The 23,530-nt window shown below is 35.3% G+C and overlaps 1 protein-coding gene across 4 annotated transcripts in view; it reads right to left on the reverse strand.

Moving 5' to 3' along the window:
- Positions 1-23,530, reverse strand: part of TBC1D32 (TBC1 domain family member 32) — a 203,767-nt gene that overhangs the window by 135,111 nt on the left and 45,126 nt on the right. For all 4 annotated transcript variants that reach the window (XM_086707707.1, XM_086707708.1, XM_086707705.1 and 1 more), the window contains 7 exons: positions 19,773-19,863; positions 16,159-16,299; positions 13,410-13,502; positions 11,485-11,627; positions 7,520-7,647; positions 2,418-2,619; positions 1,773-1,855 (listed from right to left, as the gene is read on the reverse strand). In XM_086707707.1, the coding sequence (XP_086563833.1) occupies positions 1,773-1,855; positions 2,418-2,619; positions 7,520-7,647; positions 11,485-11,627; positions 13,410-13,502; positions 16,159-16,299; positions 19,773-19,863 (881 nt within the window). The remainder of the gene's footprint in view (positions 1-1,772; positions 1,856-2,417; positions 2,620-7,519; positions 7,648-11,484; positions 11,628-13,409; positions 13,503-16,158; positions 16,300-19,772; positions 19,864-23,530) is intronic.

Consider the following 23,530-nt stretch of genomic DNA (forward strand, 5'->3'; position numbering starts at 1 on the left):
CATTAGAATCATATACTGTAGGAACCTCCTTTTCCTCCAGAATCAAGTTTCTACATTGAGCACACATTCCCCATTTTAACATTGCTTGCCTCTTACCACCTAATCACTTAGTCTCCATGGAAGAAGGGACTCAGGAGATCTGGAGAATGTCCTAAGCACACCCAGCTAAGTAATGCCTCTCTCCCAGTCTACTGTGTGATCCAGCTAGGTAGCTTCCTGTAGGAAGCACACATTCTGCTCTGTTCTACTGTGTAGTTAAGTCTGTTCTTTGTTAAGCTCTGCCTCAGAGGGAAGCCTATGACTGTCCACTAACCATTGTGACAGAAGGGTAAATCAAATTCTTGAGCTCTTAGGAAGCCTGTATATATTCAATGTTTTGATCTGTTTGACTTCTTTATCTCTATTACTTGGCTGACAGCTCAGGAAAGAAGCGTGGCATATAATTTATTAGCTCTTTCACACTCTAACTTCAGAATCTAAAAATATTACTGAGAGTAAAATGTATTGACTATTAATTACGTTCCCTCTTCTTAGCCTATTTGACCATACTATTTCTTCCATCTGAAATAACATTTTGCCCCTTTTTAGTCAGGTTAGTATCTATTCTCTTTAACTTACTTTAACAACTTCTTCCAAAAAGATTTCCCTCACAAGTTGCCTCCCAATAAACCCTTCATGACCCCATCATATAAATTTAGTATACCATATTGCCACATTGTATTTATTTGTATTCTACCCTACACAATAAGCTCTTAAGATATAGGTATCCTCAGAAGTCCAAGCCCTTGGTCTAGCACATGGCTGAATGAATCAAAGGAAGATGAGAAATCAGAGGAGACCTCAAAGAAAACATCTAAAAACTACCTCAAAAACTGCAGAAATGTTTTTCTCTCCACACACAAAAAAATGGCAATTAAGTTTATGACAACAATCAGAAAAAAAATTATAGCTAATTTTTAGGAAATTAGCTATTTGTTGAACAATTACATTGTTAAGGAAATTAAAAAAGGCTTTTTGTTAGACTTCTTTAGTTAAAACTATGCCTATCCAAAAAAAAATGTTGATTTTTAATTTTTTCTTAAGAATATCCCTTAAAGTTCTATTATCTGTTTAGAGCATGCCAACAACTAAGAAGAGAATGCAGGTATATTAGTCATCAGATACTAATTGAAAAAAATTTTTTCCCATCACTAATTTGACTCCATGTCCTATTGGTATTTGTGAAGATACATGGAGATATCTAAATTAAAAATTAGTATAAATACTGAATTAAATAATTTCCTTATGCCAAAATGTAATTAAAATGCATTCCCACACATTCCGAAAAATCATAATTTAAATATAAATAGACTTTGCTGGCATTTGAAATCACCTTATTCCTATGGAACTCCCTAGTTAGCTTTCCAAAATTCAGTATTTGATAATTCTCTGTATTTTCTGGAAACATTATAACAGATCCAGTTTCTTAACCCAAAATGTAAAGACAGGATGAAGCAAGTATAATAAATATTGCTAGATGTAAGGTACAAGTAAGGTACAAGTATCTCCAAAAGTTCTCCGTAGGTATAATTTTCCTCAATCCTATATGTATATGGTCACCTTCCTATAAAGTCCTTTTTTTTTTTCTAGTTTTTATTTACATTCCAGTTAATTAACACATAGTGTAATATTAGTTTCAGGTATATTTTTGCTACCATGTTTAATTATATTCTCATTTTTTAATTATTTCAGCAAATGTAGAAAAACAAATAAGTTTATTCAATTGTGCTTACAGGTTTTGGGATTCCTGGCTTACTGAAGAAACAGATTCCAAGCACTTTACTGGAGTAGGAGTTCTTTCTGATTGCAAACTTGTCTAAAATATAACAGATTAATTTACATTATTTATTACTCGTAAGATCTCATGATACGTTTTTATAGTTGATCCTTAATGTAACTAAAATTAAATCACTTTCAACTTTTAAGCTATTTGGCTTTTAATTAAATGTTATGCAAAATATTTTATAAATGAAGCATATAAATGTGAGGAAAAAAGGCTTATTAGTCCACTGATACATACTACATTTGACTCTTGCAACATTATCTCCAGTGTCCATAACAAAACCCCAGCTGTCTATAAAAGTTGCTCAGAAACAGCTTCCAAAGGATGTCAGTTTATGCAAAGATAGTTTATCTAAAGGCTCTCCTGCAAGAAAAGACTTTGAAATGTAGTTAGGTCCTAGAACTTTGTCTTAGTGGGAGATGAGGTACAGGTATCCTGTACCAAATTAAAAAGCATTCTGTTCCCTAAAGTACTGTGATACTAAAGAAGGCATATTTGTGCCAGTAAAAGATTTTAACTGCATTATGATAATACTATAGTGACTATATTTGAAGTAAAGATTTTCAGGGGGAAGGAAAAGCTTAAAAATTCTTACCTTCTTCCATGCTTTTGCTATAGACTCATGCAAACTATAAGGAATTAACACCTGTAAGCCTTCACATGTACCATATATTTGACGACACACAGAAATAAAAGCTCCTTTAACCACAGGCAACATTTCCGAACCAGAAAAAATAGAAATGTCTTCATCAAGAAGTTTTTTCGAAAACTGGGCAATTATATGAGCACCTGTAGAACTAAAACATGATACTAAAGTTATTCCAAGGTTATAAATCATCACCTCATCAAGTACTACCAAAAAAGTAGAATTGTCTCATAAACTTTGCATTTGCTTGGCTTCCCATTTAGTCCTCTAGCTTTTCTTGGACATGTCAATATTCCTGTTCCCACCTATGTACAGATGGGTGTCTAATAATTAGCAGTTTCAGGAGACTAGAAGGAAAGAACATATAGATAGGGAAAAGCAAAACTATACACTTAAACAGGTTATTGACACCATGGGTCCCGGGCCATATGGAACTTCACTTGATTATAGTGAAAACAAAATCCTGAGTTCCCCTGCCATTAATAGGATGTAGCTCCTGTATTTCAGAATCTCGGACACATTAATAGTAATAACAGATAAGGAAAACATAGTAAATGTTTAATATGCCAAGTACTGTTCTAAATATTTCAAATGTATTAATCCATTTAATCCTCACAATAACCCTATAAACTATACTCTTCATTTTTTAAACAGATAAGCAAATAAAGTTAAGGCTTACAGGAATTAAATAACTTGAACAATACCACAAGGCTTGTCAGAGGTGGAGCCAGGCCTCAAACCCAGGATATCTGGCTCCACAGCAGCACACGTTTATAGTCTTTCTACTTTAGGATAGGGCCTTCCATGTACCCCTCCATACATCTTCAACAGTTACCAACATTTTGCCAGTCTTGTTTTATATATCCTGACCTCCCCCTCTGCCCACCTCTACTGAAATATTAAATGCTACATCCCAGACATCATTTTACCTAGTGTACATCTTTTTTTTTTTTTTTCAACGTTTTTTATTTATTTTTGGGACAGAGAGAGACAGAGCATGAACGGGGGAGGGGCAGAGAGAGAGGGAGACACAGAATCGGAAACAGGCTCCAGGCTCTGAGCCATCAGCCCAGAGCCCGACGCGGGGCTCGAACTCCCGGACCGCGAGATCGTGACCTGGCTGAAGTCGGACGCTTAACCGACTGCGCCACCCAGGCGCCCCTAGTGTACATCTTTAACTGATAAAGGTTTCTGTGTTATGTGCCAATACCCCACCAAACTATGATTCTTTAATCTATCTGATAGTCCACCCATATCAAGATTTTCCTAATTGTCGTAAGGTTGTCCTTATAACAAATTTGTATAAATCAAAATTCAAACAAGTTTCATGGAGTGCATGAAGTTATTGTATTATTTAGGCTCCCTCTTTCTCTCTTTTTTTTTTTTTTTTTTTTTTTTTTTTTTTTTTTTTTTTTTTTTTTACCTATGCCAATGATTTGGAGAAATGAAGTTTTTTTTTCCTATCCATACTATTATTTGGATAACTGCTTCATCATGGTGTCATTTAATGTGTTCCTCTACTTCCCCATAATTTCCGTAAGTTGATAATTATATCTAGAGGCTTAAGGTTCAATTTCTTTTTTTCTCGGAAAAAATAACTTTATAGGTGGCTGCTACTGTGTACCTCCAACTGCATCATGAGACACATATTGTTGTCCTAATTTTGGTGGTGCTAAAAATCAACCGGTCAGATGGTAGGAGCCTGAGCTCTCCAGTAGGAAGTCCTCCTCTCATCAAGCCATTCACCTAATGGTTTTAGCATCAATTCAGGATAATTTCCTAAATGAACTATTTCATTAGGAATTACCAAATGGTGATTTCTAATTATCTTGCATTTATTAACTAAAAGCTTTTTATGAAGAATTTTATCTTCAGTAACTTAATAGTTATATTAAAATACAATTGGTACAAGAAAGAATAAAAAAACATGTTTGAATTTTTTTAATCAATTTACAAAATGAGTTGGTGTCCTCACAACTTCAATGGGTAATTGACGAGGTTTTCTTTAATTTTAGTATGTTTTTTAAAACTATGTTTGTATGCTTTATGTATGTTAACCATTGAAGTAACTATTTTTTTAATTCTTAAATTATCCATCTTCAATCAGTAGGAGGCCCCTTCTGGTAGCTTGGGGTACTTTTGAGACAACATCTTTAGTCTTAGATAATTTCCTTACTTTCTAGAATGATAAGATATCCCAGGATCACCTTGCACATTTCCCAACCCAACCCAGAAACAACTACCTTCAAGGATCCCTTCCTCCTTTTGTCGGCGGGGGTGGGGGGGGACCTTAGATATTTAGAGACCACAGTCTGCTAAGGGGTTATCATTACTTCTAGCCTGTCGGTGCTAAGAAAAGTATAATTTATGGGGTGACTGGGTGGCTCAGTCAGTTGAGCATCCAACTTCGGCTCAGGTCATGATCTCACAGGTCATGGGTTCAAGCCCCACGTTGAGCTCTGGGCTGACAGCTCAGAGGCTGGAGCCTGCTTCTGACTCTGTCTCCCTCTCTCTCTGCCCCTCCCCTGCTCACACACTGTCTCCCTCTTTCTCTCAAAAATAATATCAAAAAAAAAAGTTTTTTAAAGAATAATTTAAGAGAAATATTTATTTCCATTATGAATTTAAATTTCAATTAATATATTTTATATTTACATAAATTTAATTTTATATATAAATTTAATTTTAATTTAATATATATTAAATTAATACATGTTATTTTATAAATATAAATTTAATTTCATGTTTTTGTTGAAATTCTAGTTTCTTATAATGCTAATTACTTATTTGCTTTATTTAGAATATGGGCATAATAGTTTCTGATATATTAAAGGCAGATTAAGATTATTTTTGTGATTTTTTTTTAACCCTATATATCCCACTAGAAATGTTCAAATCAGGTCACTTTGAAGTAATTTTTTGCATGGGTAGGTAACTAACTTGATTGGTAGTTAAATGCACTTATTTCCATTTGTTTTAATTTCTTCAAAATTTGAACTCTTCTTTTTAACTTTTACATTTAGCATATAAATCAGATACATGATTCCAAAGTCAAATCTAGGTCCAATCAAGGTACATGTCTTACCTTTCTACCTCCCCATCCACATGCTTTTCTCCCTTCCTTGAAAACTATTACTTTTCAGTTTACCCTTTCATTGCTCCTTTTGAAAAATATCAACAAATTATGTTTTTGTTTATTCATATTCTATTCATATAAAAGGTAGCATTCTATAAACATTCTTTTGTTTTGTCTGTTCACTTAACATATTCTGAAGACAACTCCACAGCAATACATAAAAAATTCCATGTTCCCACTGCAGAGCTAAGTGTTCCTTTGTGCAAACATAATTTAATCAACCAGTCTCTTGTTACTGGACATTTGAGACAATTCCAGTCTTTGGCCAATATAAATAATAATATCAGAAACAACCACTGAACAATGGGGAGTGAGAAGAAATGGATATTTTATGTCTTACCTGTTTAACTTCAATTAAGGAAAACTTTTAAAAAAAATGTAGAAATCCTAATGACTGGGAAAAAACTAATTATATAATTAAATGTCTATATAGCAAAAAAAGACAAAAATCAAAACAAAAAAACTGAAATAGGGAAGTGATGGACAATAAAAAGAAACTTTAGAACTCGTGACAAAAGGTTAGTCTTTCTCATTTTACAAAAGAATTGTTAGCTATATAGAAAAATACTTCCAGTTGAGTATGGCAGATTGAACACCTACACTTACATCTGCACCCTCTTAAAATACTAAAATGCAAAATAAACAGAATTTTCAGAAGGCTTTTATAGCCGTCAAGAAGAAAAGAAAGGATGTGATAGTAACAATTTTTCATACTCTAGAATGTGAAAAAAACAAGAAGTAATTCAGGACCTGGAAAAACTGAACGATCAGCCAAAATACAGAAAACAGAACACAATTTATTTCATCAAACCTCTCAAAAAACTCAAATTGTTGGAACCAAGCATCTCTGGAGTTGGAGACAGAAGTGAGACTGAAAACAGAAGAAATGCCTGAAAGTCAACTTAAAAATAAGTTCACCCAGGGGCACCTGGATGGCTCAGTCAGTTGGGCGTCCAGCTCTTTATTTCAGCTCAGGTCATGATCTCACAGTTCATGAGATTGAGCCCGTGTCAGTCTCTGTGCTGGCCATAAAGAGCTGGCATGGGATTCTCTCTCTCCTCCTCTCTCTGCCCCTCCCTCACTCTCTCTCAAATAAATAAACTTACTTTTTAAAAAAGTACCATGGAGCTATCAAAAATAGTGTTTCATTCATCATCTAGGAAGATGCTCATGGTTACACATAGGAAAACTGAATAATGTATATGACATTTTTATGAAGAGAAACAAAAATTCTAGTTATGAATGTACGTTTTATACATCATTATAAGTGCAGAGAAGGTCTAAAAGCATAACAAAAATACCATTGGTTAAGCTAGAGATGGAACTGAGCGAGGGTAGCTTTTTCCATTGTGCACTTTTGTGTGGTTTGACTGGAATCAATCATGGGTGGTCTTAGAAGTCTGAAAGAGTATAAGGAGCAAAAATATCCCATGTGGAATGAATCCTCCTATTCTTACTTTTTTTTTTAAAAATTTTTTTTTTTTCAACGTTTATTTTTGGGACAGAGAGAGAGCATGAACGGGGGAGGGGCAGAGAGAGAGGGAGACACAGAATCGGAAACAGGCTCCAGGCTCTGAGCCATCAGCCCAGAGCCTGACGCGGGGCTCGAACTCACGGGCCGCGAGATCGTGACCTGGCTGAAGTCGGACGCTTAACCGACTGCGCCACCCAGGCGCCCCCTCCTATTCTTACTTTGAAGTTATTGACATCAGGCCTACTCTGCCTGTACAGTCCACAATCCTGGTTACTACTAGAATCTGGAGATCATCTACTATGTTGTCAGTGGCTCGTCAGAATCTATCTAGAATAGTTACCCTGATTTTCATTATTACACATTGCATAACCTTTTGGAAACTTTGAATTAGATTGAGACAATATGCTAAAAATTCCACAAATTAAAAGCATAGACATGTACCTTTTTTCTCCAGAAGAGTTCATATTTTCTCCATAAAGAAGTAAGGTAAGTCCTTCTTCTATAGACGCCATTCTTGCCAATATATCAGCTATGTGAATTAAAGCGGTTTCAGAGCAATTTGGAGCAGTCTGTACATTAAAAAGATAACAAATCATAATTTTATGACATGTTAATATATCACAAACTAAAACTCAAGGGGGGTAGTGTAGTCTAACAAAGTTATATTACCACAACAAAAAGAGAGTTAATGATTGTTTGGTTGTGAATTATGTCTGTATTAAATGTGTCATTAGATTATATTCACTTAGCACAGTTGATAAGACAAATATATACAGGCCTTTTACCCGAACCAGTTATTGTTTATGAACACAGTTGAGGGACCTGCTGTTCCCATTACAGTTTTATATATAATTCTATTTGACAGATGCAGTAGCTCCTCTATTTCCACTTTGCTCTTTACTTCCCACTCACTGGATTCCTGAATATCCAAACTAATTTTTTTATATATGGTTTCTAACAAACTGCCATCATTTCTAAGGAACATCACCCCTTCCTGCAATTGGCTGGGTCATAAATTATAGGTCTGAGTAAGGACAAGCAATTCATGGGATGGCCAATAGTGAATGATGTCATCTAATGAGGAAAACATGGCCTGAACCAATCATATTTCTTCACTTTTAATTGTAAATAGAAATACTAAAAATATCTTTGCAAATTAGTACAAGGCAAATACTAGAGTCATATTAATGCTGGAGCCCATCTGGAAGTCTAAGTCTACTAAAATTCTGTTCTCTCTGGGGCCGACCTACTTGTCTGTACCTGCACAGCTGCCAATACACATATTCTCTACAAGAAATCTGAGTATCTAAACATTGCAACCAACATATCCTAATAAATTCAGTGAGTTAGCTTAACTAAGGAGTCAGGTATATTCACCTGAATATTTCATAATTATATTAGGCATTATTATACTATCTCTTACTTTCATATTAAGCATCTTTCTTAAAACAACTTCTCTGCCTGGAATACTTTCCTTCTCTCATACATACACCTTCTTTTAAAGAAAAAAAAAATTTTTTTTAAGTAATCTGTCTACCCAACATGGGGCTCAAATTTACAACCCTGAACTCTACTTACTGAATCAATCAGGCACCCCCCTTACATATACCTTCTTAAACCTTTCTGCTCCTCATTCAGTATTTTAACAGTTTGTCTTTCCTATTAGAGTACGCTCCTTCAAAGAAAGGTATAGGTCTTAATCTCTTCTATATTTCAAACACCTAGCACAAGCCAGTGATACAGTAGTGGCTCAATGAGTGATGCTGAATGTTTTAATGTTAAATACAGAATGTCTACCATGTGCCAGAGGGCTGTTTCTTACTCTCAAGAATAATTCCAACGTAAGTACAGAAGTACATAACATGAGGATATAAGAGAAAGAAAGCTTTTCCAGGGAGAACTAGAAGTTTTAGGAGAAAAAAAAAATAAACTATGGTCTGAAGAAAGGAATTTTTCACCTAGACCACTACTTTCCAGGGCAAGGGGAAAGCATACAAACATAGGGAAATATTGAAACCTTGTTCAAAAAATGCAAATAATCTCTTATAACTAAAATACATGGGAAAAAATAGGTAGGACACAACAGAAAACTTGACTAATGTCTAGTTAGACAGTCTGAAATGTATCTAGCAAGGAACAAGCAGGAAAACACCATGACAGTCTTAGTGGCAATACAGAGGACAGGCTAGAAAGGTGAAAGACTGGAAAAAAAATTAGAAAATTATTTCAGTATTCCAAGCAAGGAATTATCAGAGCTTAAACAAAATCAGTAGCAGCAGGGATTAAAAGACATACATGGATTTTAGAGATATGTAGGAAAACAAGTCTTTAGGGCTTAATTACCAACGGAATGAAAAAAATGAGGAAGGAGTCTAGATATATAGCAGTCCTACTTACCACGCAGGGAAATGCAAGGAAGCTTAAAAAAGCTGAGCAAGAACAACAACAACAAACAAAAAAAAAGAGAGAGAGAGAGAGAGAGAGAGAAAGAAAAGAAGTGACAGGCCAAAAACTAATTTTTTGAAAATGCGAGTTTGATTTTCACACGGAATAATTCAAAAAAGGTGTTCAACAGGTATCTAAAGACAAATCTGGAGCTGAAGAGATCTAAATTTAGAAGTTAACAGGGGCTCCAGGGTGGCTCAGTCAGTTAAGCTTCTGACTCCTAATTTCAGCTCAGGTCATGATCTCAAGGTTTGTGAAATCGAGCCCCACGTTGGGCTCCACGTTGTCAGCATGGAGCCTGATTGGGATTCTCTCTCTCCTTCCCTCTCTGCCACTCCCCTGCTCACATGCATATGCTCTTTCTCAAAAATAAACCTTTTTAAAAGAAAAAAAAAGTTAACTAATCATCAGAATTGGAGGAAATCATCTAGGAAAAGTGTACTGAGAGAAAAGAAAGTGAACCAGATTCTGACTCACTGAAGACAGCAGAGACCTAGAAGGGGAGCCCTCAGAGGTGACAGAGAAGGAATCATTAGAAAGACAGGGATAAGAGTAATATATAGGACTTTAGGAAAGCCAGGTCAACAATTCTAGAAGTGGCCTACTGTGTTAATAATAATAGGTAAATAACAGTCTGAAAAGTGGTTAGTAATTAGTTACAGGTTTAAGAAGTTATGAGCAACTGCAATCAAAGTAGCATCAATGATGTAGTGGAGGTAAGATCATAATACGATGTTTGGAAACATGATGGAATAGAGGGAGCCAGGACAACAATGGCAGTCCAACATAATTAAAAGCTATCATTAAAGAGACAAGATATCAGGTGGTAGCTAAAGACGTGCACTGATGATCAACAGCTTTTCTCATCCCAACTATGAGACAGATTCAGGCATATTTATAGGGAAAGGAAAGAAACCAAAGGAAAATAAAAAGTTAAAGATATATGAAAGCAAAGACAAACAAAAACTCTGACACAAAATCCAAAAGCACATTTCTCAGCTCTGGTATATGGTTTATATTTCATATTACTATTGCTATTATTTATTATACTATTATATTATATACATTAAACTGTATTAGGAATTCTACTGGTTGTTCTCTATTTAACTTCCTAAGGCTGACCATAAAAATCAAAATTCTATCCCCTTAATTTCCTAGAATCCCATACTTTGTATCACATTCACATAAGTGTTTAATGTTTTCTGAATGAGCAATGAAGAATGAATACATAGATGGGTAAACAGTTCCCAGCCACTGAGGGGTGGGCAAAGGAGATGAAAACAGTAAAAACACTACAAAACACAGACCTAGAAGGGCAAAACCTTTAGCCTACTAAGATTTAAGTCATTCTCCCCAAAACTTAAATCACAGAAGTGGACATTTAGCAGTATTGGTAGTGATACCAATTCTGCCACCTGTTAAATGTGTAAATTTAAAATTACTCTGACCTTGAGTAATTTACTTCTTTCAGCCTCAGTTGTAAGGATTAAATTATATAACGTAAAGAAACAGTCCATACAAAATGTAAAGAGATATGAACATCCCAGTTCTGTAGAAGTTTTTTTTCTAAAATATTATTTCTTCATATAAAACAGAGCTGACTCTTCAGAAAAATAATCTAAAGGCTATAAAATTACTATCAAAACAAAACATTCACAAGATTTACTAATTTTACAAGACAAATAGCTTAATAACTTCTCTCAATCCTTATAATCAGATCTAGGCCTGACTAGAAAAAAAATTAAGATGTTATATGTATTTCCCCCCTACACTGTCAATAATGAATAAATCAACTGACTATGTAAACTATGATTTAATAGTAAATAAAAATTTATGTCAGCATAAAAGCATACAGGGAAAGATGATATAATAAATATTTCAAATACATGAAATTTAGAAATAAAGTCCCACTGAATATTCCCTAATACCCATTTAAGAGACCCTTTTTAGTAAATACCAACCTTAGTTCCTTTCATTAAGTTATGAATAGGCTGAAGAAGTGCCTCAACCACAGTGTTGTTATACAAGCATTCAATTGCACATTCTTTCTGATCACAGAGTATCTGAAGAACTTCAGTCACCATACTTGCAGGAGAGTAATTATCTGATAAAATAATAGTTCTCTTAGAAATTAGAACTTTAAACATTAAGAACTTAATATAGTTTATTTATGAGGTAGCCATTGCTGTTCCAAAAAGATCAACATCAAAGTTAAATAGTTAAAAACAAACAAACAATTACCCAACTCAATGCCCAAAGGATGATGTATTGCCAAATCATAACCTGAAACCTAAGGGAAGATGAATTAGCTTAATATATCCTCAAGTTAATTTTAAAAAAGTGAATGACAAATCTGAATTCTGAGAAACAACAGAAGATCATCTGCTATTTGACATTAAATCACTGCTTAACAGTAAGGACGTGGTATGAAACAAATTTACAACTTTTCTCCTCCCAGCAAACATTTACTTGTATTCACTTTTTCTTTTTCTTAAAATATGCATTCAAGTGTTCATCCTGGTAGAAAATTAGAGTAAAACATAATCACCAAAAATGCAAAAAGGGGAGAAAATTCCTCAAATACTAATATACTACTACTTATACATATTACCATAAAACCAGTGAAATGAATGAGCACTGTAAAGATTCTCCTTTAAAATATGTACAAAAAACACGAATATATATAAATCTAACAAATGGAATAGTCACTAAAGTGAGTATGATATTTTTTGGTTTCATAAATCAATATATTTTCAGGTTATTTGACCTAATATACTCACAAAATACTGTTTTACAAGAAAGTAAGGAACCAAAAGTTAACGGCATAAGGTTTTAAGACAGACTATTAAAAGTAACACCAAAATTCTTAATTTATGTTACAATATTCTTTCTTCCCTGAACACACTAAGACTTCAAGTCAACACTTAACAAAAATAAATGAAAAGTGACCTTTTTCAATCAGTTCCAGACCCTGTTTGCAATGAGAGATATTATTGATGAGCATACAGCCATTTATTCATTCATTCTTTTATCTACTTACCAGTGCCTACTATGTGTCAGACATTGTGCTAGGCACTGTAGACATGCATAACCAAGACAAAAAATAGAAAAAAAAAGTCCACTAGATGGTAAATCAAGCCACTGACAAGTAATTATAAGAAGGAACATTTTTAACATAAAAGAAACACAGTATGTTGTAGGAGCACTAAGCAGGGGGACCTAAGCTACATCTTTATAACACGGAAATGCTATAAAGGCAGAAAGAAGTTTGAGAGCCACTGTTAAGACTAATAAGCTGGTATAACTGCATAAATGAAACATACTAATTAATTGGTAGCTGCATTTAGCACTAACATATATGGCCAAAATTTGTTTTCCCTTTGATTAACTTGAACTCAGAATTTTGCAGCACTTCTACGGTAACTTCCAGGCTTAGAACATTGACTAAGAGTCGTTTTATTGAAAAATGAAGTTTTTGTTTTTGCTCTATTCTTTAATAAGAGAAGATCTGAAGTTTTAAATGTGACCTAAAACAAGCAGGCTGATCAAAACATCAGAAAAGTATAAAGGACAGAAAACAGCAAAGAACACATTAGTACCTATCAATCAAACTTCCTTTAATAGCATTTCTTAAGAATGACATTAAAATTCTCAGCAAAATTGATTCTACATAAGAAGGAAATAAATTAGGAATATCTTAAAACACCAATAAACAAAATTAGATTTCATGGTTTACTCCAAGATCAATGCGATTTGTTATGAATAATACTGCATCTTAGGAAACCTCTTTACCAAACTAGGTCAGTCACTCAAAATATCTAGACAACAGAATATTAAGTATTTTTAGATATTTCTATTACTCTATTTAAAATAGAAGCAGAATTACCTAGATGTGCAGCAGATGTCATCTTTGGACAACTTGGTGAGTAATAGATAAGTTGGGTAAACAAAACCACAAGATCTGTAAGGGATACTAAATCTTCAAAAAGGAGAAAGAAAAAGATTATTTTCTAGTATATATTTACAACTTAAAAAAATTTAACTGAGTTTCCCATCCTCCTAAATTTTCAGAGATTGTGGTAAAATCAGTGAGAAGCGGGCTAGAACCCAAGACAGAAGACTCCAGAAAAACAAACTGCCCAATCTGTTTTGTCTAATGGCAAGTTAAAAGATGGCAAGGAAAATAATACAGTAGGTGCTATGTGAAGTTTTACCATTGATGTTGGACCAGTCACTTAATATAAACCTACCATAGGAAGATCTTCAATCTGATCAGGACTATGAATTTATTAGGAATGAGAAAATTCAGCTTAATGTGTTAGTGCAGCCAACTTATCTATATATAACTGTGAAACAGGTGTCAAGCTTTTTCTAGTAAATATTTTAGGCTTAGTGGCCAAAGTGTTTCTGGTTCTGTTACAAATATGAAATTCTGATGTTGTAGCACTAAAGTAGCCACAGATAATCTGCAAATGAACAATTATGGTAATTTTCCAATAAGACTTTGCATCAAAATTTTAATTTTATTTCACAGGTCACAAAATATTCTTGTAAGAATATAGAAACCATTCTTAGCTCATGAGCCATACAAAACAGTACCAGACTTGGCCCATGGGCTGTAATTCACCAAGCCCTGATGCAGAATCGTTACCTAAAGATTCTAGTGAACACACACGTAAAACTTAAATGCTGACATACACTAATACAATAGAATAGAGCTCTCAAAACTGAATTTTGAGATGGCCTGTGACATTTGATAGGCCAAAAAGTCGATGTTAAAAGTCAACATAAAGTGCTAAATTATAGATGACAGACATATAAACTTCAGTTAAATACCTACAATAACATCACAGATTGTTTATTAATCTATTTCTGTAAAGTTCAATAATAACCCATAAAAATGGCAGCTCTTATCTTGAAAGTCCATTCTCTAAGTGCTCATTTATGCCTCGAGTTACACGTCCACAGAATATACAAGTACATAAAACAGTTTCTGTCAAGGAGCTCACAGCCAGCATAACCAAGGAGAAAAACTTAAGTAAAACAACTAGAGAACAGTACAGAAGTGTTCAAAGTGAAGATACTCCGTAACAGAATTGGCAAACAATAGCATTTATGGCCTAATTTTATAAGGCTTGCAAGCTAAAAATGTTTTGTTTTGTTTTACACTGTTCAAGGTACTTAAAGTGTGTCAAGGATCCCCAAACCATGCCCAAATTCAGTGATTTGCTAGGAGGACTCAATATATAGTTGTACTGCCAGCTACAATTTATCACAACAAAAGGATACAAAGCAAAAATGCATGAGGTGAAGTCCAAAATAAACCAGGTGCAAACATACAAGGGTCTTCTCCCAGTGGAGTCACACAAAATACACTTAATTCTTCCAACAACAAACTGTGACAACACATGTGAAATGCTGGCTACCAAGAAGCTCCCTAGAGACTCAGTGCCCTCTCCCAAGCTTTCCACGGGGGCTGATGACGTAAGCACCTTCTGCGTAGCACATACCAGGATTCCAGACTCCCAGAATGACAGCAAATATTCAGCATGAACTATACTACGTGTACAAAGCGTTTACGTAGGCACAGTGGACCACTCTTAACAGTTCTGGGAACAGTGAGAAATCCAAGTTCCCACATGCCAGCAAGAGTGAAACCTTGCAAGAAGGCCTTCCTAAGGATAGAGTCTCAGGCATGCTGTGATCATTATTTTGCACAAATGAGCAAGTGTATAAACAAATATACAGGATATTCAACAAAGACAGTATGTGGCTCACAAAACCAAAAATATTTGCTATCTGGCACATTACAGAAAAAGTTTGCTGATCTCTTGACTATATTCCTAGTATAAAGTTTTAAAGGAGGCAAAATAATAGCATGTGCTGAAGGTGGTGGAGAAAGCTTTAAAAATAGAGCTTAGGGTAACATAGTAATATATCAAATGGTACAGGGCTTTGCAGTTTATAGAACAGTATTGTGGAGGTGCCTGGGTGGCTCAGTCAGTTGAGTGCCTGACTCTTGGTTTCAGCTCAGGTCTTGATTCCCCAGGTGGTGGGATCGAGCCCTGCATTGGGCTCTGTGCTGAGCATGGAGCCTGCTTGGGATATTCCCTCCCTCCCTGCTCCTCTCCTCTCCCCAATTTGTGCTCATGCTTACTCGCTGTCTCTAAAATAAAACAAAAACACAAATACAGTATTCTGAAAACTCATCTCTGACCATCACAAAAATTGTATGAGCTCAGCATCACTGATATTATTCCATTTTTATAGAGTAAAAAAACAATGGTTATATGATTTTCCCCAAAGGTCACAGCCAGTTTATAAGAGAACTATAATTTAAATGAGGTCTTCTAGTTCTGAATCCAGATCTGGATTGTTCAGTACATCTAGGATTTTGAAAGACAAGGGGAAATAAGGGAAGCAATAAAGCCTGAATAGAAAAAACTATAATGTAAGGAAAAGCACATACTAAAAAAAGGAATTGTAACACTTAAAGGTGTACAAGCCATCAGTAGACTAAAAGCCATGTTGCTACACACCCTAGAAGACACCATGCAAAATCTCCAAATCTTCAGCAATTCATAGCTCAAGCACCTTACCAGCTAAACATATTTGTTTCTCCTAATTGTACATACCTTTTCTATTCTTCAGCTTTATAGGAAATAGCCGTCTGCCTTGTGTATAGATCAATAATCTTCCTAAAAGGCACAGTGAGTGAATGAAATAAATATATTGTAATTCTTGTCCTGAGTAGTAGAAGGTTTTCTGTTTGTTCCCTTAAAAGAGAAGCAAACAAATACATTTATTTTAATGTATTTTTTAGATAGTACCTATCTTCATTCCCTTCTGAACATTAAACAGGGTTGCAGTCTATAATGAAGACTCTGATGGTATAAAAAAAAAAAAAAGTTAATTATCTTTCCTAAGATCCTATAACACCTAAATCTCTGGGGAAAAGCATTCATCACAAATTTAAGCTCATGAAAGTGTAACATGCATACAGTGTTCATTCCAAAATAGCATAGGATTGTCAGAGTTATCACCTGTTATCAAGAGGAACTTCAAAAATAAGAAAGGGAGAAAGTCATTAGAAAATATCACTGTTTAAATTCTACCAATTAAAAGTTAATACTATGAAGACTATTTATAACCATGTTAGTAAATAAAATTAGAATCTGTAAAATATATACACCTAAAATATATCATTCATTCATTCATCCATCCACACATTCAAGATCTCCTCAGTATCTGTTTTATATAAGACCTCGAACTATCTGATGTCAAAGAACAGTAAGAAACATGAAACTGGGCTTCCAATTCAGAGTACGGCAAATAGTCTAGTATGACCAGAGCTTGAGGAGGACAAATGGCAGAGACAAGAGGCCAGCTGGTAGCAGGGGCAGATCACAGAGGACTAAGCTGCAGAAGGAATATGGGTTTTATTATAGAGGCAACTGAAATGATATTAAAGGGTTGTAAGCATGAAAGTAATCAAACACGCATGTGAAAAACTAACCCTGATGATAGCATACAAGATAGATGGAAGAAGGTAAAGGCGTGAAATAAAACTAAAAACATCATGAGCAAAAGCATCAACAACAAAAATGGAGAAGAACAGAAAGATAAATGTATAGAAAATTAAATCAATAGGCAGGCCTTAGACAGAACTACATGTGGACTGTGAAATAACAACAAAATCCTCAAGTTACTAACTCAACATCTGTGTAGACAGTGAATTTTTATTCTATTTAAGTAATTCTAAAGGGGAAAAGAGGGAGAAACCAGTAAAGATACAGAAGAAAGTGATTTTAGTCCTTGACATTTTAACATTAAAGTGCCCATGGAGCACCCAGAGATAGTCTAAGTATGATATAAGCGTATGAATTTGAAATTCAGAAAAGTGGTGGACTGAAATATCAGGGTCATCATATACATATGTAGTACTTGAAACCATGATCCCCCAAGAGAGAACAGGTAGACTAAGAGGAGGAAAACAAGAGCAAAGGGCGAGTGCTCAGAGCGCCTGGGTGGCTCAGTTGGTTAAGCGTCCGACTTTGGCTCAAGTCATGAACTCAAGGTTCGTGGATTCGAGCCCCATGTTGGGCTCTGCGCTGACAGCTCAGAGCCTGGAGCCTGCTTTGGATTCTGTCTCCCTCTCTCTCTGTTCCTCCCTCACTCTCTCTCAAAAGTGAATAAACATTAAAAAAAAAAAAAAAAAAAGCAAAGAGCAAAACCCTTGTGGGTACAAACATACCAAAAGAAAAGAGGCTTTCCAGTGAAATTATCATTCCTCACAACGATGAGAAAATATAAGAAAGAATGGTTGAAAAGTAAATAGGAGGTAAAGAAATGGGGCCTGGATATATTTAGGATACTTAGAAGAGTTTTCTCTGCAGGGAAGCAGGGAAGTAAGATACAGGTGAACTGGTTCAGGTTTCTATTTGAAAGATACATAAGCAGGTTCAGAGCATGCAGGGGAAGGTACCAACAAAAAGGGAGACACAATAACAAGCGAAGCAATGTCCCCTTTCTAAAACAGGAACAAAACCCCAAAGAACATCAGAGAGGAACAAAATCAAGAACAAAGATCAATCTGGAAAAGAATACTTCTTCAGTGCAGCCCAAAGAAAGGGAATATTGGTAAGGACATATAAACATGCATTGTATGCTTAGAAGAAGGACATCTGGGGAATTCATCTCTGTAAAGTTCTGCTTTTCTTAGTGAAGTGGGATGCAAGGTCTCCTCTTGAGAGAAAAGTAGGCCAGAGCAGAGCAGGGCCCATGCTAAAACTGGCGAAAGCTTGCAATAACTATTATGGACACTGTAGAAAGAAAATCTAAGAGGATGCAATAAACATAGTAGCTATGGTTAGAAAAGTATGTATGTGCACTAATTATATCACTAATGCTGTCTGCTCAATTTCCTGAAGACCAAAGAAGATGAAAGACAGAACTGATCTAAAGACAAGCAACTGCAAACAAGAAACTCAGAGAAAGAGCAAGGATTTTGAAAGAAATGGTGGGGGCGGGCGGGACATGAAGCATCCCAGGTCTTCACTAGATAGGGAAGAGAGTAAATTCATGATGTCCTGGTAGATAGTAGAGAGAGAAAAAAAAAAAAAAAGCCCTAGAGTATTTTAATACCAAGAAATTTTTTAAATACATAAATTTAAAAGGAGAGTGGTTTATAGAAACTTATCTTTTTCTTTCTCTTGAAGAATAAATTCTAGCTCCTGTACTTCCTCCTCTAGTACAAAATGCTAGTTTTGAAACCCACTAATTACAGGTCTTTGACCATTTTTTCTTGCTTGAGTTATAGAATTTACCTGAAGATAAAAAAATAAGATCTTCATATTCTCAGAGTACTATCTGCTTAGAGAAGCGACATAAGAGAATGATAAAAGATTAACAGAAGTGTATAGACATTGGTATGCAGAAAAATCTGACTATAAAAGAATATTCACTTTATTCCTGAGATGAGATTCAATAGAGCAATTAAGGCCAGATTATGAAACATCTAGGGTATTTTAACTTTTTAAATTATTTTTATTTTTGTAATTTACATCCAAATTAGTTAGCATTTAGTGCAACAATGATTTCAGGAGTAGATTCCTTAATGCCTCTTACCCATTTAGCCCATCCCCCCCTCCCACAACCCCTCCAGTAACCCTCTGTTCTCCATATTTAAGAGTCTCTTATGTTTTGTCCCCTTCCCAGTTTTTCTATTATTTTTGCTTCCCTTCCTTTATGTTCATCTGTTCTGTGTCTTAAAGTCCTCCTATGAGTGAAGTCTTATAATGTTGGTCTTTCTCTAATTTTGCTTAGCATAATACACATCTAGGGTATTTTATAGCTCGGACAGAGGATAAGCAGAGAGGAATCACAGGATGGGTTATCTAATAATAACAGTATTTTACAGAAATGTTCCTCCTCCTAAAATGCATAAGGACAAATAAATTACTACTATACCAGAGGAAAGAATAAGCAGTATATTATTGCAGTGTAACAGACTAGGACATATATATACTCTAGTATAAGTTGAAGAACTTCAGATGTAAGAACATCGATAACAGCTCCACATTGGAAATTAAAATTATCATTGTGATGTAGTTTTTAAATTTGTGAAAATATTTTATATTAGCAGAAGTGGTCTAATTTACTATGCTACTAACCATTAAAAATAAGTTACTAAGCTACTAAGCTAAGAGGTCATTTTTAAAAGTATGTAACAGAAAAAAACAATACTTACCACAATGCTTTGAATGACCCAAAATCTCATCGATTTGCATGGCCTCACACAACTCAAAGTACTGAACACACTGCTGAACTGCTGTAGTTATCTAATAAAATAATAACTTATTAATTCTAGAAATTTGTAGCCCCCAATTTCAAGTAGTAAAAAAAAAGTTAATCAAGGTTATAAAAATATGCTGAGAAAAATATTTAACAAAAGTATTTAAAATAATACTTTTCCAGTCCACAGAAGCTCAACTTCCCCACTTACATTTTAAGTATGGCATCATTCCGGAAAACACCAAAAATACTTGAAGACCAACAATATTGCTATAATGTCAGTGTAAATGGACAAAGATAGATACATACTTCATAGTGAGAGATGCAAAAGTTCTGTGACCATGACTTTAAGAACACTCTTGCCAATACCCCTTACAGGTATTGCCTTCGAGACTTGTCTTCCTATCACACCAGCAAAATATGAACTAGATCAAGCCTTCACTTCCATCTGGGATACCAGCACTGATGAAAACTGATAAAGAAAAATCTTATAATTCAAAGAACAATGACAACAGAAAATGATTTCCAGCCTGTACTGTACCCAGTCATTCTCCTAGGAGTCTCCATTCTACCTCCTTCTCCCATTCTCCCCACATAAACTTTTTCAAATCCCCTCCCCTTTCCCCTGGATGTACCCACTTCCAGTACATGTCCTCTTATTCTAGTTCTCAAAATGGAGGCCACCATGAGATAAGGAGTAATAATTGTTACACTGGCAATAAAGAGATTGTTGATGACCCTGAAAAGATCAGTTTCATGAGAGTTTGGGGAATAAGCCAACCTGTAATGGAAAAAAAAAAAAGAAAAAGAAAAAAGAACGAACAAAGTAGAGGCAGTTAGTATAACTTTCATTTTCAGGAAGGCTGGCTGTAAAGAAGGAATAAAAAAAATACAGCAACCTTTGGTGTACAAATTAGAGTCAACACTGAATTCTTTTTCAAGTTAGAAGGGTATGATCATGCTTAGATGTTATTGGAAGAAGCCAGCAGAGAAGAAGAGTTTGACTATACAGGAGAGACAGAGGAGAGTGGATAGAAAAAAAGTATCTAAGAGACAAGCAGACAGAACCTAAGGGGAAGGAAGGACTGACTTTTCAATGGGAAAAAAGATGAAGATTGTGTAGACAGAGGCAAGTTCATAGTTGTGGTGTCAATGAATTGATGGATTTCCCAGTCTCATTTGTATGGCCTCAGTTTTATGCAGAAAGGAGTTAATATGGCAGGACTTCCATTGTAAGAAACGCCTGCTTGCAAAGTTGGACCCTGACTCCATCCGGGAGGTTATCTCAAGAGGAAATTCCAAGAACTGATAAGAAGGGCTCTCTGTACCTAAATAGCGTGTACAAACAATGAGATTTATGCTCAACACCTGCTTTCCTTCTGGGAGTCTGAGATCCTGGTATATGCTAGGCAAAAGATACCTACATGATCAATCCCCAATTTAAAAAAAAGGGGTTGGGGGCAGAGTCTTTAATGAGTGTCTCTGGAGGACATTTCACATGAGCTATTATAATGATGCTGGATGAATTAAGTGGAGTCACATCAGGACTCCACTGTGGGGGACAGAGGAAGAACTCTTGGAAGCTTAAGGTTGGTATCCTCCAGACTTCACCCAAAGCTCCTTTTCCCTATGTCAATTTCTTTGCATACTTTTTCTGTTACAATCATAGCTGAGAGTACAACTATACGTTGAGTCCTACTAGTCCTCCAGCAAATCATCAAATCTGAGGGGTGGTCTTGTGGACCTCCTCCGATATCTATCTGTCTTATCTAAATCAAACTTTAGAGATCCAGATCAAAATGAAACTCCTCTTGAAAATCTCGATCTCAAACTTGTATAAAATCTGAAGTTTTACCTTTCCCCAAATTCTTCCTATTTTCCTCCTCCTGTGTTACTTCTCTCAATGAATGATATTAATCACTCAATGAAGTCCTTACCCATCCCCTATTTTAAAAACCAAGTCCTCTAAACCCTATATTCTAAAAATAACAGTACTTGGGGTGCCTGGTGGCTCAGTCAGTTAAGCATCTGACTCTTGATTTCAGCTCGGGTCACGATCTCATGGTTCCTGAGTTTGAGCCCTGCATCAGGCTCTGGGCTCACAGCATGTAGCTTGCTTGGGATTCTTTTGTCTCCCTCTTTCTGCCCCTCTTTCTCCTCTTCCTGCCCCTCTTCCTCCCCTCCTCCTCCTCCTCCTTCTTCTCCCTCTCTCTCAAAAATAAATGTAAAAAAAAATAAAAAATAAAAATAAAAACAATAGTACTCCCGAGTCCATATATTTAACCCAATTCATGCTGCCACAGCGTAAACTCATATTTCGTTCATCTTTTGCTTGGATGAATCCTCTTCGTCTTTTTGCTTCAACATTTCTCTATCTTCATCTAGCACCTTCAACCCATTTTCAAAATTTTCCAAAGCCCTAATATAATGTCACTTGAGTACTTAACCTATCAGTGGCTCTAATATAAAAGCCAATCTCCTAAATTTGACATATTATATAGAAAAACTAAGATCAGACATTAGTTTCATTCTTCTTGTATACCTCCATCCCAGCCATACACACATGCACAAACACAGAAATACATCTACCTCTGTAAAACTCAGTCACCAAAAGTCAATTCAACATATGACCAATGACCAATTAATCAAAAGCAAATGCACTCAAAACCTCACTAAATCAACACAGTTAAAACTGAAACACTGTGAACAGACATTTACAACAAACTCAACACTTGTACTTCTAAAAGGAAAACGACTAAAGATTTCCCTTAAATAGGTCTATTTTTATGGAATTACACACTGCCCCAGGCATGAGTACATCAACTGTCACAGTCCCAATTTAAAATATCCAAGTGATTTTCAAACAACATCATTACTTAAATTAGCATTCAGAGAACCAACTTTCAGGAAATTTCCTGTGTCCAGTCACAAAATATGTAGAGTTTCTAAATGTGCTTTGTGTTTTCCTAAGCCTAAGCCTTTAAACATGCTATTCTGCCACCCTGACATATTTTCCTGCCACAACCTTAACCACACCCCTTCTCTTTTCCAGGATAACACCTACTCATTAAGAACAAAAAATTTCCACATAATCCTAGTAAAAAGCTGATTGTTCCACAAATAATAAACATCATAACCGAATTTAAATTTATTTAGCAAATTGATGACAAATCTATATAACCCATGATAACAGGTATCTGGAATAACAAGTTTAAAACCTTGTAAATCAATACATGTCAACACATCTGAAAAATATATTTCTGAAATCCAACCCATCAGTGTTAGCCCCTTGCTGCTGCAAAATGAGCTAACAACAAGGGACACACACCAGGAAATATGTTTGGTCAGCAACAATCTCACCTGAGCTGCCATCCTTCCACTGCTGGTATGAACTACTCTCACCTCTGAAAGTCTACCAATTTCTGAGTTCTAAGCTTTCCCCAAAACCTTGGAAGATTAAAAATCTGCTTTGCCTAACTTAAGTAATAAATTTGCCTTTATGTGTTATTTCAGATATTCAACAGCAGTCTTAATCCTTGACAATTCTAGTGCTTCCATGCAGATTACTTTGAAGGCTCACACTTGGTGGCATTCTACGGGATCCCCAGATAAAGAATGTTCACTGGGCCCCCCTGAGTCCCAAACTCTGATAGTCCTTCGGATCTATGACTATGTGAGTTGGCCTCAACAATCTGAGCTCAGACTTGCTTCATT

The sequence above is a fragment of the Puma concolor genome, chromosome B2 (assembly GCF_028749965.1).
Source record: "Puma concolor isolate L17-30 chromosome B2, mPumCon1.1.hap2, whole genome shotgun sequence".
NCBI classification, from domain to species: domain Eukaryota; kingdom Metazoa; phylum Chordata; class Mammalia; order Carnivora; family Felidae; genus Puma; species Puma concolor.